The sequence below is a fragment of the Choloepus didactylus genome, chromosome X, assembly GCF_015220235.1.
Source record: "Choloepus didactylus isolate mChoDid1 chromosome X, mChoDid1.pri, whole genome shotgun sequence".
Taxonomy (NCBI): domain Eukaryota; kingdom Metazoa; phylum Chordata; class Mammalia; order Pilosa; family Megalonychidae; genus Choloepus; species Choloepus didactylus.
The window spans coordinates 44,224,428-44,243,268 of NC_051334.1; the positions used below are offsets into that span (position 1 = coordinate 44,224,428).

Consider the following 18,841-nt stretch of genomic DNA (forward strand, 5'->3'; position numbering starts at 1 on the left):
AATGAAAAAGGTGACATAACTGCAGATCCTGAAGAAATTAAAAAAATTATAAGAGGATATTATGAACAACTGTATGGCAACAAACTGGATAATGTAGAAGAAATGGACAATTTCCTGGAAACATATGAACAACCTAGACTGACCAGAGAAGAAATAGAAGACCTCAACCAACCCATCACAAGCAAAGAGATCCAATCAGTCATCAAAAATCTTCCCACAAATAAATGCCCAGGGCCAGATGGCTTCACAGGGGAATTCTACCAAACTTTCCAGAAAGAACTGACACCAATCTTACTCAAACTCTTTCAAAACATTGAAAAAAATGGAACACTACCTAACTCATTTTATGAAGCTAACATCAATCTAATACCAAAACCAGGCAAAGATGCTACAAAAAAGGAAAACTACCGGCCAATCTCCCTAATGAATATAGATGCAAAAATCCTCAACAAAATACTTGCAAATCGAATCCAAAGACACATTAAAAAAATCATACACCATGACCAAGTGGGGTTCATTCCAGGCATGCAAGGATGGTTCAACATCAGAAAAACAATCAATGTATTACAACACATTAAAAACTCGAAAGGGAAAAATCAATTGATCATCTCAATAGATGCTGAAAAAGCATTTGACAAAATCCAACATCCCTTTTTGATAAAAACACTTCAAAAGGTAGGAATTGAAGGAAACTTCCTCAACATGATAAAGAGCATATATGAAAAACCCACAGCCAGCATAGTACTCAATGGTGAGAGACTGAAAGCCTTCCCTCTAAGATCAGGAACAAGACAAGGATGCCCGCTGTCACCACTGTTATTCAACATTGTGCTGGAAGTGCTAGCCCGGGCAATCCAGCAAGACAAAGAAATAAAAGGCATCCAAATTGGAAAAGAAGAAGTAAAACTGTCATTGTTTGCAGATGATATGATCTTATATCTAGAAAACCCTGAGAAATCAACAATACACCTACTAGAGCTAATAAACAAATTTAGCAAAGTAGCGGGATACAAGATTAATGCACATAAGTCAGTAATGTTTCTATATGCTAGAAATGAACAAACTGAAGAGACACTCAAGAAAAAGATACCATTTTCAATAGCAACTAAAAAAATCAAGTACCTAGGAATAAACTTAACCAAAGATGTAAAAGACCTATACAAAGAAAACTACATAACTCTACTAAAAGAAATAGAAGGGGACCTTAAAAGATGGAAAAATATTCCATGTTCATGGATAGGAAGGCTAAATGTCATTAAGATGTCAATTCTACCCAAACTCATCTACAGATTCAATGCAATCCCAATCAAAATTCCAACAACCTACTTTGCAGACTTGGAAAAGCTAGTTATCAAATTTATTTGGAAAGGGAAGATGCCTCGAATTGCTAAAGACACTCTAAAAAAGAAAAACGAAGTGGGAGGACTTACACTCCCTGACTTTGAAGCTTATTATAAAGCCACAGTTGCCAAGACAGCATGGTACTGGCACAAAGATAGACATATAGATCAATGGAATCGAATTGAGAATTCAGAGATAGACCCTCAGATCTATGGCCGACTGATCTTTGATAAGGCCCCCAAAGTCACCGAACTGAGCCATAATGGTCTTTTCAACAAATGGGGCTGGGAGAGTTGGATATCCATATCCAAAAGAATGAAAGAGGACCCCTACCTCACCCCCTACACAAAAATTAACTCAAAATGGACCAAAGATCTCAATATAAAAGAAAGTACCATAAAACTCCTAGAAGATAATGTAGGAAAACATCTTCAAGACCTTGTATTAGGAGGCCACTTCCTAGACTTTACACCCAAAGCACAAGCAACAAAAGAGAAAATAGATAAATGGGAACTCCTCAAGCTTAGAAGTTTCTGCACCTCAAAGGAATTTCTCAAAAAGGTAAAGAGGCAGCCAACTCAATGGGAAAAAATTTTTGGAAACCATGTATCTGACAAAAGACTGATATCTTGCATATACAAAGAAATCCTACAACTCAATGACAATAGTACAGACAGCCCAATTATAAAATGGGCAAAAGATATGAAAAGACAGTTCTCTGAATAGGAAATACAAATGACCAAGAAACACATGAAAAAATGTTCAGCTTCACTAGCTATTAGAGAGATGCAAATTAAGACCACAATGAGATACCATCTAACACCGGTTAGAATGGCTGCCATTAAACAAACAGGAAACTACAAATGCTGGAGGGGATGTGGAGAAATTGGAACTCTTATTCATTGTTGGTGGGACTGTATAATGGTTCAGCCACTCTGGAAGTCAGTCTGGCAGTTCCTTAGAAAACTAGATATAGAGCTACCATTCGATCCAGCGATTGCACTCCTCGGTATATACCCGGAAGATCGGAAAGCAGTGACACGAACAGATATCTGCACGCCAATGTTCATAGCAGCATTATTCACAATTGCCAAGAGATGGAAACAACCCAAATGTCCTTCAACAGATGAGTGGATAAATAAAATGTGGTATATACACACGATGGAATACTACGCGGCAGTAAGAAGGAACGATCTGGTGAAACATATGACAACATGGATGAACCTTGAAGACATAATGCTGAGCGAAATAAGCCAGGCACAAAAAGAGAAATATTATATGCTACCACTAATGTGAACTTTGAAAAATGTAAAACAAATGGTTTATAATGTAGAATGTAGGGGAACTAGCAGTAGAGAGCAATTAAGGAAGGGGGAACAATAATCCAGGAAGAACAGATAAGCTATTTAACGTTCTGGGGATGCCCAGAAATGACTATGGTCTGTTAATTTCTGATGGTTGTAGTAGGAACAAGTTCACTGAAATGTTGCTATATTATGTAACTTTCTTGGGGTAAAGTAGGAACATGTTGGAAGTTAAGCAGTTATCTTAGGTTAGTTGTCTTTTTCTTACTCCCTTGCTATGGTCTCTTTGAAATGCTCTTTTATTGTATGTTTGTTTTCTTTTTAACTTTTTTTTCATACAGGTGATTTGAAAAAAGAAGGGAAAGTTAAAAAAAAAAAAAAAAAAGAAAAAAGACAAACAAGGGGAAAAAAAAAAAAAAAAAAGATGTAGTGCCCCCTTGAGGAGCCTGTGGAGAATGCAGGGGTATTCGCCTACCCCACCTCCATGGTTGCTAACATGACCACAGACATAGGGGACTGGTGGTTTGATGGGTTGAGCCCTCTACCATAAGTTTTACCCTTGGGAAGACGGTTGCTGCAAAGGAGAGGCTAGGCCTCCCTGTATTTGTGCCTAAGAGTCTCCTCCTGAATGCCTCTTTGTTGCTCAGATGTGGCCCTCTCTCTCTGGCTAAGCCAACTTGAAAGGTGAAATCACTGCCCTCCCCCCTACGTGGGATCAGACACCCAGGGAAGTGAATCTCCCTGGCAACGTGGAATATGACTCCCAGGGAGGAATGTAGACCTGGCACCGTGGGACGGAGAACATCTTCTTGACCAAAAGGGGGATGTGAAAGGAAATGAAATAAGCTTCAGTGGCAGAGAGATTCCAAAAGGAGCCGAGAGGTCACTCTGGTGGGCACTCTTATGCACACTTTAGACAACCCTTTTTAGGTTCTAAAGAATTGGGGTAGCTGGTGGTGGATACCTGAAACTATCAAACTACAACCCAGAACCCATGAATCTCGAAGACAGTTGTATAAAAATGTAGCTTATGAGGGGTGACAATGGGATTGGGAAAGCCATAAGGACCAAACACCACTTTGTCTAGTTTATGGATGGATGTGTAGAAAAGTAGGGGAGGGAAACAGACAGACAAAGGTACCCAGTGTTCTTTTTTACTTCAATTGCTCTTTTTCACTCTAATTATTATTCTTGTTATTTTTGTGTGTGTGCTAATGAAGGTGTCAGGGATTGATTTAGGTGATGAATGTACAACTATGTAATGGTACTGTAAACAATCGAAAGTACAATTTGTTTTGTATGACTGCGTGGTATGTGAATATATCTCAATAAAATGATGATTTAAAAAAAAAAAAAAAAAAAAAATAAAGACAGGGGGGTCACTCTTAAGATAAAGGACTGTAAAACGATTATTCAGATGTAACCTCTCTTTCCAGCTTTATCCTCGCCCGAAAAGCTAATCGACTTGCTAAGCTCCATAAAGAAATAAGGTAAGAATTTACACCTGAAAAGTATATTAAAAATTAGCCTTATGTTTATTGTACTAACAACAGCATATTAGCAAGATGAAAAGCCAAGAGTTCAGTAATATTCTCAAAATCCCAACAAATCAACCTTTTGTATTTTGCTACAAGTCCCCTTGATCCAGTCCTTGCCTATATAAATATATTAATTTGATTTTACATGTTTATTTTCATTTCACAGTGATTGAGAATTAGGGTTTCCCTGCAGGATGAATGGAGAAAAATCATGGAAAACAGCTGTAAAAAGAGTCCAAGTCCTGATCCCCCTCCCCTTTTTTCTTTTCATTTCTGGTTTATTTCACACAACATAGTGTCCTTGATGTCCATTCACCTCACAACTTCACTCCTTCTTGTAGCAGCTCAACATTCCATTGTATGTATACACTATGGTTCGCCATTCTGTTCATCAGTCAGTGTACCCTTAGGCCACCTTCATCCACTGCAAATCGTGAATACTGCCACCATAAACTCCACTGTGCAAATGTCCATTTGTGTCCCTCTTTTCAGTTCTTCCAAGTATATATCCAGTAACCAAGTTGCAGGACCATATGGCAACCCCATGCTTAGCTTCCTGTGGAACCACCACACTGCCCTCCACATGGGCTGCACCATTCTACTTCCCTACCAAGAGTGATTAGGTACATCCCTTTCTCCACATTTTCTCCAGCACTGAGATCACTCTGTTTATTTTTTTAAAAAGATTTGTTCACACACCATACTTCCATTCTAAGTAAATAATCAATGGTTCCCTGTATAATCACATAGTTATGCATTCACCACCACTATCTATATAAGGACATTTCCATTTCTTCCACAAAGAAAGACAAAGGTGAAAAAAGGTAAAAAGACAAAAGAAAAAGAAGAAAATGACAACTAAAAAGCAACACAAGAAAAAATAAAATAAAAATAAAATACAATAAAAAAGTCAGACAGCACCACCAATGCCAAAAATCCCATACCCCTCCCTTATATCCCCCTCTTATAGACATTTAGCTTTGGTACATTGCCTTTGTTACAATTAATGGAAGCATATTACAGTGTTACTGGTAACTATAGACTCTCGTTTGCTTTGATTGTGTTTTTTCCCCGATACCACCCCATTTTTAACAACTTGCAAAATTGACATTCATTTGCTCTCCCTCATGTAAAAACAGTCTTATATTTTTACCTTTAATCACAATCATTGACTACTCTAGGTTTCACTGAGTTATACAGTCTTTGTCTTTTGTTCTGGTGTCCCACATGGTCCCAACCTTCCTCTTTCAACCATACTCACAGTCATCTTTGTTCAGTGTACTTACATTGCTGTGCTACTATCTCCCACAATTGTTTTCCAATCCTCTCACTCCTGTCTTTTCCTTTCTGTCTGCAATGCTTCCTTTAGTATTTCCTGTAGAGCAGGTATCTTGTTCACAAACTCTGTCATTGTCTGTTTGTCAGAGAATATTTTAAGCTCTCCCTCATATCTGAAGGATAGTTTTGCCAGATATAGGATTCTTGGTTGGTGGTTTTACTCTTTCAGTATCTTAAATATATCACCCCACTTCCTTCTTGCCTCCATAATTTCTACTGAGAAATCCACACATAGTCTTATCAAGCTTCCTTTGTATGTGATGGATCACTTTTCTGTTGCTGCTTTCAGAATTCTCTTTTGTTTGACATTTGATAACCTGATTATTAAGTGTCTTGGAGTATGTCTATTTGGCTCTATTCTGTTTGGGGTACGCTGTACTTCTTGTATCTGTAATTTTATGTCTTTCATAAGAGTTGAGAAATTTTCAGTGATTGTCTCCTTCATTATGGTTTCTGCCCCTTTACCCTTCTCTTCTCCTTCTGGGACACCTGTGACAAATACATTCATGTGCTTCATGTTGTCGTTCAGTTCCCTGAGATGCTGCTCATATTTTTCTATTCTTTTCCTTATCTGTTCTTTCATGTGTAGGATTTCAAATGTCCTGTCCTCCAGTTCATGAATCTTTTCTTCTCCCTCTTCAAATCTACTGTTGTGTGTCTCCATTGTGTTTTTCATCTCATGTATTGTGCCTTTCATTCCCATAAGTTCTGCCAATTATTTTTTCAAACTTTTGAGTTCTTCCTTATGTTTACCCAGTGTCTTCTTTATATCTTTCATCTCTTTTGCCATATCTTCCCTCAACTACTTGATTTGATTTTTGAATTGATTTAGCATATTTGTTTGAAGATCTTTAATTAGTTGTTTCAACTCCTGTATCTCATATGAAGTGTATGTTTGTTCCTTTGACTGGGCCATCTCTTCATTTTTCCTAGTGTGATTCATAATTTTTTGTTATTTAGGCATCTGGTTTCCTTGATTACCCCAATCATATTTTCCCAGACCAGACGGGCCCTGGTCTTAAGAGGGTGTAATCAGTATCACGTTTTCAGTTCTATGCTGCGATCTCAGCCATTCCATCCATTCCAGGCTGGTGTATAATGTGTGTCCAGTCATGGATGACCCCCAACAGTTGTTCCAGACTATTTACTAGTGGTTCCTGGCTATTTACTATTTGCTCTAGAGGACTAACTAAATTCCACATCTTTCTATGCCGCCATCTTGCCCCGCCCCCCTTTTTAAAATGCAATTTTATTGAGATATATTCACATGCCAAATAATCATCCAAAGTGTACAATGGTTGGATCATCATGTAGTTGTGCATTCACCACCACAATCAATTTTTGAACATTTTCATTATTCCAGAAAAAATAATGAGAATAAAGGTAAAAATAAAAAAGAACATCCAAAACATCCCATACCTCTTATGCCCCCTATTATTTATTTATTTTTTGTCTTTATTTTCTTCCTCATCTGTCCATACACTGTATAAAGGGAGTGTCAGTTGCAAGGTTTTCACAATTACACAGTCACACCATAAAAGCTATACAGTTATACAGTCATCTTCAAGAATCAAGGTTACTGGATTACAGCTTAACAGATTCGAGTATATCCTTCTAGCTATTTTAGTACACTAAAAACTAAAAAGGGATATCTATATAATGCATAAGAATAAACTCCAGAATGACCTCTTGACTCTTGTAAAAGATTCTCTGTAAAAGAATCTTGTAAAAGATTCGAAAAGGTATAGCCATAGATATACATGTGCTTTAACCTGAGGCAACTTTGTACATAAAAGTCATCACTGTTGATCATTTAGGACACATTACTCATGTTTCTCTCTCCTGAGAGCTTCCTTGTATAAAACAGTTTTTAGGTCAGTGGTTTTTTTTCTCTTTATTTCTCCCTTTCTTTCAGTCTGCCTTGTATTTTTGTTTTGTCCTGGAATCATTTGTTCAAATAAAATCTTACCTGGAAGTTTTAGCCTTTTAATAAAGCATCAGAGCCATTTTCCTTTGGAGGAATGCCTCCGGGAATTTCTGGGGCTTCCCTACTTTAAGGTAACTCTAAAGACTTTGCTAGCTAGCTTTTGAAGAGGACTAATATATACACTCAAGAGGATACTTCTCTCTAACAGAGTCTAAGCAGAATAAATTAAAGAGCAAATCCATTTTAAGAGTTACTTGGATGACTTTGGAAGTCAGGGAAAAGCTGTAGAATGAGTTCCCACATTTGCACACATTTGTTTATTTGAGCAACATGAGCTTTGAGGTCAGGAAGGGAACTATTTTAGTGTCTGCCTACTCACTTAATAGAACTGGAATTTGGGGTCCAGTGTCAGGGAGCGATTTGTCCAAAGATCTATACAGCTAGTTGGTGCCCAAGATAGGAGTAGCATCTAACTTGGACTTTGTTTCTTTACATCACTCTAACCTTGACATTTTCTTTTGGATTTCCTGCTTTCCCCTCATTTTTAATAGTACAATAAATACCAACCTGGATGTAGACATTGGTTTATGATTCCACACAGTGGCTGAACTCTCCAGAGTTCTTAAGGCAACATTCTTAGAACTCTCAATATGTCATTGACTAGAACAGCAGTTCTCAGAATTGACTGCATCAAAACCATGCAAAAAATGTTTTGAAAATATATTTTTCTGACATGTAAATTATGATTCAGTAGGTTAGGGATGGGGCCTGAGTATTTGTATTTTTTTAACAAGCTTCTCAGGTGATTATGATGAGCAACCAGATTTAGAAACCAGTGGGTAAATTCAACTACAAGATGGTTTGCACGGTGACCTCTTTTGGCCATCATTTAAAATATATTCTGTTATTTTTAAAACTTAGATTTTAATGAGAGGAAAGTAAGAGGAAGATAATTTCCTGAAGTACTTAGGGGAACAGTTCCTTGGCTCATCTAATAATATGAAGTACAGTAAATATTGACTTATATTTCTATTATTACTGTTTTATCATTCATGAATAAAATTTAACTACAGTGTAGGTCTAAGTGTTGATTGGACTTTAGGTTTCACTCTATTTTAACAAAATAGTTTATGACGTGTACAAAAATAAATTAAGCATCATTAAACTTTTCAGAATAATGATTGTTAATACTTTTATTTTTTCTAATTGGCTAAAAATGTCTGAATTATTCCCTGTAACACTCATGTGAAGTAGGTAAGAATCAGTCATCTCACTATACCGCGCTAGGCTGAGGATGGATTTTAATTCAACAAATATTTATTGAGCACCTACTCCAGGCAGGATACTCAGAAGAATAAAGCTTTGACTCTTGCCATTAATTAGCTGACCAGTTTTTAACAAGTCTTGTCACTTCACTGAGCCTCTTGTTTTTTCATCTCTGAGATGAGGGGCTCGGATTAGAGACAGACAGCAGTCTTGAGATTTCTTCCAGATTTCTTCCAGTTCTTCCTTTCCTTTATGATTTTTGATCCGTAGTAAAAACAGCTCCTTGAAGTAAGCCAAACTTTTGTGACTCTTCTGCAATTTAAATATCCTCCTAATGTTGGGTGACATTATCTCAGGAGTGGCATTTATCTCTTCCTTAAAACCTCCCACAGTAAAATGGTGGCAGGAAGCAACATTCTATAATTCCATATCCTCTTCCTGATTTAACACTAGATAGAAGCTCTGGGAGTAACACAAATGATGTGAGGTGTTGGACACATTTATAAGGTTATATTTTGTGCCACATTCTTCAGGGAAATTGGTGACGTGTTAAAAATATTTTTCCAATGTAATTGGCAACATAAAATTGTATCTTTCTTAATATGTTTCTTTTATTACTAGTAGCTTGATCTCTCTGTCCCCTGCATGTTTGGCCATTTGTCTTGTCAGCTTGTAAAGCTTGTCTTACAGATTTAGATTAAACCCTTTGCCACATTTTTAGTAAACATTTTTTCCAGTTGTTTCTTAGCCATTAACAAATACTTCAGAGCACTATCAGTGTTTAAACTATATAAAGATGAAAGAAAGTAAATATGAAGAGGCTGTAACTGGATTAGTGTGAACCAGTTCAAGAAAATCCTGAATAACAGAACCCTTAATTTCTAAAATGGATGATTTTAGTAAATTAGACCTTTTTTTAAAAAATATTTAACTAAGGGTAGTTGTGAGTTTAAAATGTATCTTGTTTTAAGAACGGCTTGAATAACTTAAGCTACTGATTTTTAAGACCCAATATGTACCACGTACCATGTTCTGTGCTGGTCATTTAAATAATAGATTATGAGGGAAACCAAAGACTGTGTTTGAGGTAACATCACAAGCTCCTCATGCCCACTCAAAACCCCATCAAATACCCTTTGGAGTACTGTGGTCTGTAGACCATTCTATCAAATGACAGATTACTAGATTGGAATGACCAGAGGCCTTGCTCCCATATGGCATATCTTATGTTATGCTTAAAAGATTAAGTGAGCTTTATATCTTCATAGCTACTTAAAACCCAGAACAGCATAGTTAAAAAGACACTCATATTCATAATTACTTTAGATGTATAAAAGGAATTATTCCTAGAATTTTACAGATTCCAGAAAAGTGACTTAGAATCAGTTCCTCAAACTAAATTTAATTTGATTTCATTTTCCCCACTTAAATCTCAGAATAGATATTGTACTGGGTAATGAAAGAAGCAAAATGTAGAAAAGAAGCAAAAGGTCTGTTGAATTGTCAAATCAAATTACCGTATTGAGGCACAGAGTTAATTTGAGTGCAGAGATTCATGGCACTGTGGCTTTTATGTAGTAACAGGTGGCCATTGATTTTAACTTTTCCTTAACGAGCTGGTTCTGTGGCAAGAGCTCTGGCACTCACTATATTTATTCTATAGCCATCAGGTATTACTTTCTTAACATTTTTTTGTTCTTTCTTATAGGAAGAGGAAAATCTGTGAGCTCTATGCCAAAGTTCTGGAATCCCAAGAAGCTTTACAAGTAAGAATCCACCTGCTTTAATCCCTAGCAGGTTTGGCTTTGTTTGCTCTAAGTGGTAAAGCAAGGCAGATTCTGGTTTTCTGACAGTTCTTTGAAGAGAGTGTAAAGAGGGTATGCTTAACTGGAGGATTAACTATAGCAATCACCAAAGGCTATTAAAAGCTGATGTCAGGTGAAATTTCTGGTGGAAAAGGTTCGTTTGGGCTGTTTCACTAATCACTGGATAATGGGCAGCCAATTGTAATTAATGCCTGAAGCTGCGGGTATTATCTGAAGGGTTGGATGAGATGGGTTCCAGAACAGAGGCCCTGCCCTCCTGTCCATGTCAACCACCTGCTGCAAAATAGAATCCCAGATATATCATCATTTGTTGGTGAAAGCACAATAGTATGTACCTTGACAGGATAAACTCAATCTAGACCCTCTTTCCAGGTCAAAGTCATACTAATTTATTTTTCCATCTGTAGACTCAAATTCATACGTTTAACGAACTTCAGTGCATTCAGTCCACGACTGAAAGAGATTATGACAATGAAATTATTTCTGAAGGGCCTTCCAGATGGCTGGGGACCTCTTTAGGAGATTATCTGAGGACTGTTCAAATAATAAACTTTCAGAATGTTAGAGAAATAAGAGAAGGTTCTCTCATGTCCCTTAGGAAACATTTTTTCATCTTAATTATCATTCTTTCAGCTTAGAGTAGTTGTTCTGAACAAAGCCTTTCGCAGACATTGTGCTTACCTTCCTACTCTTCCCTCCCAACCTTTCCTCAGCAATAATGCCTGAGTAGATGGGGAAGTATGTTCTGTTATTTTCGAAAATCCAAAGATTTGAGCAGGCCTTTCCACAACCTAGTTGTTGGTGGTTTAGGACTAAGGACTTCAGAATCAGCGTGGAAATGCCCTCTCTTCCAGATATTGGAGTGCTTCATGTCTCAACTTCAGGTTGAGAAAGGAGAATGTGAAGGATCCTATTTCAATAGAAAGAAAGAAAAATAGCCTAGGATATTTCTTCCAAATCATTCTCTGCTGATGTTTGAGAGACCTGAGCAGAAACAATGGTTTTGCAATTGTACACGTTTCATCACACGGTACCTCACAAAGGGCCATTACTTGGTACCACCATATTTCCCCTTTAAATGAGTAGAGAAAGCATGTCTGTCTGCTTTTTTCTTTTTTAAATGTAAACTTTTGTTAAAGTAAAACACACAAGAGCCTTCGTTGTTGACTGGCAGCATTTCAGCTTTGTTTTCCCTTGGAATTTTCTACCCACTGAACTGCAGCCGGTGCATTATGAAGAGAAGAACTGGTGTGAGGAGCAGTACTCAGGAGGCTGCTACACGGCCTACTTCCCCCCTGGGATCATGACTCAATACGGAAGGTACAAGCCAACCACTGCACCAATTAATAAAAGACATGCATCAAACTTAAACAGATAATTGAAGTTCAATGAGAATTTGATAAATAGTAGTCATCATACCTATTTCTAATATCCCTGCTAGTTTTGTATATTTCTGGATGTCCATAGAAAAATAAGTATGTACTTGCTGTCAGTACATAGAACAATAGCTGAACACAGCTGAGGATTTAAGGTGTCAGCAGTTCATGTGAAAATGAAGCAATCTGAAGCATACACCAAGGGGCCTTCTTGAGCTCAGCCAGACATTTAGCTTCCCACTGCTACCATAGGCTACTTAACACCAGTCTACTCAGCAGGGTATGGGATTAACAGAGCTGGCCCGCAGAGCAGTGTCACACATTCTTCTCCATTGGGAGGAGTCCTCACTGTATACAGCTAAGGTGATCTACACAAAGTGGGGAGGCTGCCTTTGTTTAGAAGCCCTGTGCCCCATAGAAACAGCCTCATAGGCATAGCATACAGGGTCCCTGCAAGGGACATAGCCAGTTACCAGAGTTACTGCATTCTGGGAAGCCCCAAGCAATGCCCTCCTACTAGATATTTACAGTTTGTTTACAGTCCTCCCAGGCCACATGCAGTTTACCAATGGGGGTGTCATTTTTAGCATTAAACAGTGTTGCCTGGTAACATAGATGGCATTATACCTATATCAGGTTTCCAGAGGAACAGAGCTAGAAAGTTAACTCAAGGTCAAGTTTGTCTATAGAGAAGGGAGAAGGATTTTGTGAACCTTTTCCTTACAGGAGCTTTGTTTCTTTTTTCCTAATGGAATCAATCTTTGGTGGTGATAACAGAATTGTTTAACTGGATTAGTTCTGGAGTCAAAAGTAGAAGTTTAGAAGATGGAAATAGGATCAGGAATAGATGAAGCCAAGGGTTCCTGAATTGGAAAGAGGAGTGACAGTGGGTTTAGGTGAAGGCATTTAGAGTGGGGGTTTGAAGCTTAGAAGGTTTTATGAAAGTCGCTGCAGACATGGCAGGAGTCAAAGCTGAGAAGATAGGAGGGAATAGTTGCCTACTTATCCCAGCCTTTCCTTGGTTCTCTTTGCCAAGATCTCTTTGTAAGAAGAGGACCATTCCCCTGCCCTCAGCTCATCCCCAGATAAGTTTATATAGACTAACAGGACAGAGGTTTTTAAGGAGACAGACCCATCTAATCCCTCAGGTTTCATCCTTTGCCAGAAATGACAGTCTCCCCTGTCTTCCCACTCCCACTACAGTTGCTCCTGACACCCTGGGCATACCTGGGACCTGCAATCAGTTGAGATCTCACGAAGAACATAGCTCTTGTAAAGCCAGGCATCATACAGTGTAGGGAATAGAATGTACCTCATACAGGAAACACACATCAACTAAATCTGATTATGGATTTAGTGCATTTTCTTATATTATTAACTCTGGCTGGCTTGAAAAAGGTCCACATCCACTTTACTGATTGATGCTCTGACAGCCTGATCCTCTCTGGCTTGAAAGTTCAGATCCTTGAAAGTTCAGGCCCAGGAAACAAGGAATAGCCTTTCACCTTTGGCTGAATTGTATGGGTATTTTTAAAACCATTTGAGTTTCCCTATCTTCTGCAGGGTAAATGAGGGCAAGTGATTCGCTCGTTTACTCTCAACACCTTCCCAGGTAACTCTGTGAATTCTCTGTTTCCTTTAAGTGTTCTACGCCAGCCAGTGGGCAGGATTTATTTTGCTGGCACAGAGACTGCCACACAGTGGAGCGGCTACATGGAAGGGGCTGTAGAGGCTGGAGAACGGGCAGCTAGAGAGGTGAGGAGGGAAGCTAAGTCACTCTCTCTCCTGACTCACAGCAGCATTTTGGGCATCTGGTCTTTCTAGTTCTTGATACTGATAGAATCTGTATGTTCACTTCTCTGCCCCTTGCTCCATGACCAGCAAAGCCTTGAATCTGTTGAAACTACAGAACTTCATTCATAACACTGGGCTCACTTTCTTTCAGGTCTTAAATGCTTTGGGGAAGGTGGCAAAGAAAGACATATGGGTACAGGAACCTGAATCAAAGGTAAGTTTAGCAGCTCCATCTCCATAGACCAGTATCCACATATAAATGCACATCTCATCTCTGCTAGCCTCTGACTTAATTTTAGATCCAGCTATCCAGAGAATATCCATGCACTTAGTTGGCAGATATGTTTTGCTGCTCCTTGTCAGTGCAAGAGTTTTCTGTTAAAGATATGTGTTCATTCATCTAGGATGTTCCAGCTGTGGAAATCACCCACTCTTTCTGGGAGAAGAACCTGCCTTCGGTGGCTGGCCTGCTTAAGATCATTGGATTTTCCACCTCAGTAACTGCCCTGTGGATTGTGGTGTACAAATGCAGGCTGCTGAGACGATTCTGAATTTTCAGCCTCATGCTTTCTGCTTTCTCTTCCCCAGTACCATCAAAAGGAAAATATTGGCAATTTAAAGGCTGTGTCTTTGGATCATCTTTAAATGCACTGGATTTAATGCCCTCAATTTAGTCTCTGTGTTAAAATGAAACAACGAAAAGAATCACCTAATTAATTTCAGTAAGATCAATTTCCCTCTTGTTATTTGTCTGTGTAGAGTAACTTGTATTGATTGATAGAATAGAAACTTGTGATCAATTTCAAGAAGTTAAAGTTGAAGTTCTCTTCAGAAGCCATGCCTCTCCTGTTTTTCTCCCCTATAAGACAAAATATCTAATGATTACAGAAATAAAGTATTGAACTTTCTCCCTGTGGAGGTTGAATAGGTTAAGGCCCAGCTTGTGACTGTCCTTTACCTGTCTTCAGGAAATGATGAAGTTTAGGTACAGAGCCTGGAGACTCATTGCTTACTCAGGTGAGCAGCTCCCACTTTGTATCAGGGAATGTGAAATGAAAGCATGTGGGGTCTGGGGATGCTGGGGCTCAGCCCAGTAGGAGGACATCTTCTACAGGTGCTGCCTCAGCAATCTCCTGACCATTTCTAATTCCTGTGAATTTTCTAGACATCTAGTCTTAGCGCTAGCCTATTTGTGTGTTTTTCTCTTTTGCTTCTTAAGGAGGAGAGTCTTGACCTAGTTACAATGCTTAAATTGACTTGCTGTGACGTTTGTGCAGCTCCCCAGGTGAGCCGAATAAAATAGTAGCAGTACCCTCGCCCAGGAGGCCTTCCTAAGTAGCTCCTAGTTCCACAGGAGACTAACTACAACAGGCATATCAGTTCACTCATTGTCAGTGATAACGTTTTATGCTGATCTCAGGAAAGCAGCAGTATTTCACTTTTTTCAGGTAGCCTCTAGCTATCTGAAGGCCCCTAGTGGCATATTTTCTTTTCTTTTTCCCTATGACCACAGTGGAATTGGGCATATCAGTTAACTTACATATGCCTTCAACATTGTTACCTTTTAATAAATATTAACATGCCAATTATTCTCAAGGACTGAAATACACATGATGAGTTTCTGATTGTTATTTGTTGAGACTATCAAATACAAATCGGAAATTAGGGCTCTATATTATAATCTCACTTGCTTTAGTTAAGTTTTGTGAAAAACATGAAATTAACTGGCTTTATATATGAAGACTAAGTTCTTTAACATAGGAGTAATGTAGGCCCAGAACTGTGCCCACTTCTTACCTTTCCCCATTTTAAAAACTAAAAGTTTTAAAAGCCCCTCCTAAAAGTTTCACCATAAATTACTTTTTAACATAAATATCTGAAAAAATCAACACAGATATGATCAAATAAAAGCAGTTGAGTTCAGAAGAATGGCACACATCATGTAGTGTACTTGCAGTAGTATTACCCTGCACTACTGATGAATGAAGTATTTCAAATTAAGTTTTAGATAACTAAAGCTTACTCTTTTACATGCCAAATTTTTTAAATAAAAATTTCAATGGACATATTTCCACACATTATTAAATAAACTAGATTCAAGTTCATCTTTTTTATTATTCAGATTTATCTTTATGTGCCTGAATTATCTTATACTTTTATAATAGAGCACTACCATTGTGCTTATCCCTCTACTAAATGTCCCAAGACTGTTTTATAGTTGGCAAGCCTACTATTAGATCTGTCTCTTCCCATTTTCAGTATTTGATTTCATATCCTTGTTATCTCCATTATGTTCTGATACCTCTTATCCTAATCTCCTATTTTTATTTAATGGAAATTAATGATTGCCAGAAAAAAAACAGCCAAGCAAGTTTATTACATCATTAACCTTATCATAGGCACAAAATTAAGTCACTACACCCTGATATGAGGATTTAAGGTCTTCCAAAGCTTTGCTTCTCCTAAGAACAAAGAGCAGAATTTTTCTGTCACTCTTTACTTTGCAATTCAAAGGGATTTTAGCTAATTTAGGAGTTTGGGGTAATGTCTCAGATACATGCCCCCATACATAAGGAGTTACATATTACCAAACTGATTTGAGAAATCTCATCCCTAATCTCTTTCACTTGTTTCTGTTCACTTACAAATAAACCCAGTCTTGACACATCTTTTGGGAAATGCTGATTTAAACTTAACTGGCAACAGTTTTAATGGTTATAAGGTTGTTACATATTTAAGTCTTGTATTTTGAAGGACTCCTGAATATGTGATTTACCCTCTGTTCAAACTTTTTAGAAACCAATTAATCTATCCTAATTAGATCAACCCCACTAAGCTACAGATTTGGTATCAAAATCAATTGTCAGTTTAGATATGCTTAGACATGAAATTGGAGCCGAGAGCTCTCATCATATGTGGGGTTGTCCAACATGAAGATACATTTTTCTGAACCAGAGAAACTAAAATCGGTTTAAGAAGCTAATAGAGGCTAGCCTGCTAAGGCATCCACTTCACAGACCTGAATGCGAGTCTGCCTCCATATTAAGGTCGAGAATTAGATTGAAAAAATTAACCTTTTGTAATAAGTAACTATTAAATAGGTCTTATATTACACCACAGAAGAAATACTGAAGGATAGTGAACTATGTTGGTTTGATTGTGAACTTGGTGCCTGATGTTCTATGTCTGAAACTTGCCCCAGCACTACACTTGGAAGTGTGCATATGTGTGAGTTTTGCCATTAAAATAAGATGTTGCCTGTATGGTAGTGTTTTGTTTGTTAATAAAGTGCACTGCCACCCCAATTTTGTCTCAGCTCCTTTATTCAGTTGGCAGTCAGAAGGTTGAATGGCTTTTTATAGTAGGAGGTCCCAATGAGTCATTGTTCACAGAGGAAAGACTTCAAAAGCCATGTGGTTTTGACTCCAAATTCTCAAAGTTTGGTTTGATTCTCAGGTGTCATTAAGGTTGCTTAGGAACTGATTAAACACTAGAATGTCGTAGTCTACCTGACTGGGCTACAGAAGAGCTGCATTCTGATCTAAGTTCTTTCACTTAATTAGCTATGATACCTTGAGCATATCATTTGGTTCTCTGCCTCAATCTCCCCATCTAGAAAAGACCAGTTTGCACTAGATGGCCTCTAAGGATTCTTTTCATGGCAAAACTATGAGATTTATGAATTTTGTTTCCAGCTACTTTCTGGTTTTATCTATTGGTATGACAGGGGTGTTAAGTCACTTGGACTTTCTGTATCCCAGTTAACTCCTTGTCTTGGATTGGTTTTTGGAAATAGACTTTGAGATGTAGCCTGAGAAGCAAACATATTGGGGACAGCGCTCAGGAAACACAACTTAAGGGAGTGAGGAAGGCAGGTTTAGGTAGGAGGAGAGCTAACCTACAATGCAGTTGCAACTGAAGCCTTGTCAGATCCTAATGGGGACTTGGAAAGGCCTTCAAGTCTCCCACTGAGGCAACAGAGTCTGGCCTCTGTATCCCTTCATCAGCCACTCTCTGGGAGGGGTATTACCTTGGGTGAAGAAAATCACTATGGCCAAGGACAATTCCTAGTGAGGCACTGCAATTGTGAACTGAGACCAGCCCATATTCCTAGCAGCTGGGGAATCTAGAGCAGGGCACCACAGTCTTCACTTTACTCCTCCAGAAAATAAAAAGATCACATAAAAGATATTGTGGACTTGAACTTTGGTTTTACAACTGAAATGGAGCTATCTCAATGAACTCATTCCGATTAGATAAGTGCTCCAGCCTGACTCAACCTCAAGACCAAAGAACACACCAGGCAAAAAGTTCCCCATGAATTTTAATAGGGACTTACTTAACAGGATCCCAATGGTGGCTGGTTGGGAAATGGAAGTCAATGATTCACGCAAACAAGAGAAAGAGGAGTGCCTTATATAGCTCGGCATAGCCTCATTAGATATGGTTACAAAGAAGCCTCAGCTGAGTGTCCTGAAAGTTGATTACCAACTGTAATTAGGCTTAATGACCTTCAATGGGTGTGCTCTGGTCATGTGGGGCAGCTGCGTGCTCAAGGCTCCACCCTTTTCCCTAAGGAGGGTGTGGGTGCCCAACCCTGGGCTGCCAGAGTAAGGGAGCTGCTTTTAAAAGGTTATATCTCTGCACCATTTTTTATGTGGGAGAAAAAAATTAGAATTGGAAAGAACCCTGGAATGATTCAACCTCCTTCTCAACTAAGGAGACCCCTCTATAGGTTACTAACAGAAGAATAAAAGGAAAAAATGCCTTTGCAATCAGGAGTCCAAAATCCAATGTCTTCAGGAGCCAGGCAGTGAAAAATGAACAGCAGCAGACATGAGACATGAGGGAGTAGGGGGCACTGGGGCTGACCTGGGAAGTATCTGCTCCTCTGAAGGTTATTTATATTGAAATTCCTTTAAAAGATTGCTGACCAAGCAAAACACATTTGAAGGCTTTGTTTACATCGCCAAATTGACCTCAAGATAAATTCAAGGTTTGGAGTTTGCATTTTTTAATGCCTTTGATTTTCTAAGAAATAAGCACCAAGTCCAGCAAGCATTTTGTAAAACTACCTGGAGCTGGTAAGAGAGGCCTGGTTTGGAGAGGGCAAAAAGACAGAAAATAAAGC

General features: G+C 38.4%; 1 protein-coding gene across 1 annotated transcript in view; it reads left to right on the forward strand.

Annotated features, from left to right (window-relative positions):
• The window catches only part of MAOA (monoamine oxidase A), an 89,505-nt gene extending 72,490 nt beyond the window's left edge, over positions 1 to 17,015 (forward strand). Inside the window, exons 10-15 of the mRNA XM_037821982.1 lie at positions 4,082 to 4,135; positions 10,423 to 10,480; positions 11,763 to 11,860; positions 13,560 to 13,671; positions 13,862 to 13,924; positions 14,115 to 17,015. Coding sequence (XP_037677910.1) covers positions 4,082 to 4,135; positions 10,423 to 10,480; positions 11,763 to 11,860; positions 13,560 to 13,671; positions 13,862 to 13,924; positions 14,115 to 14,261 — 532 coding nt within the window. The 3' untranslated portion in view covers positions 14,262 to 17,015. The remainder of the gene's footprint in view (positions 1 to 4,081; positions 4,136 to 10,422; positions 10,481 to 11,762; positions 11,861 to 13,559; positions 13,672 to 13,861; positions 13,925 to 14,114) is intronic.
• The last annotated feature ends 1,826 nt before the right edge of the window (positions 17,016 to 18,841 follow it).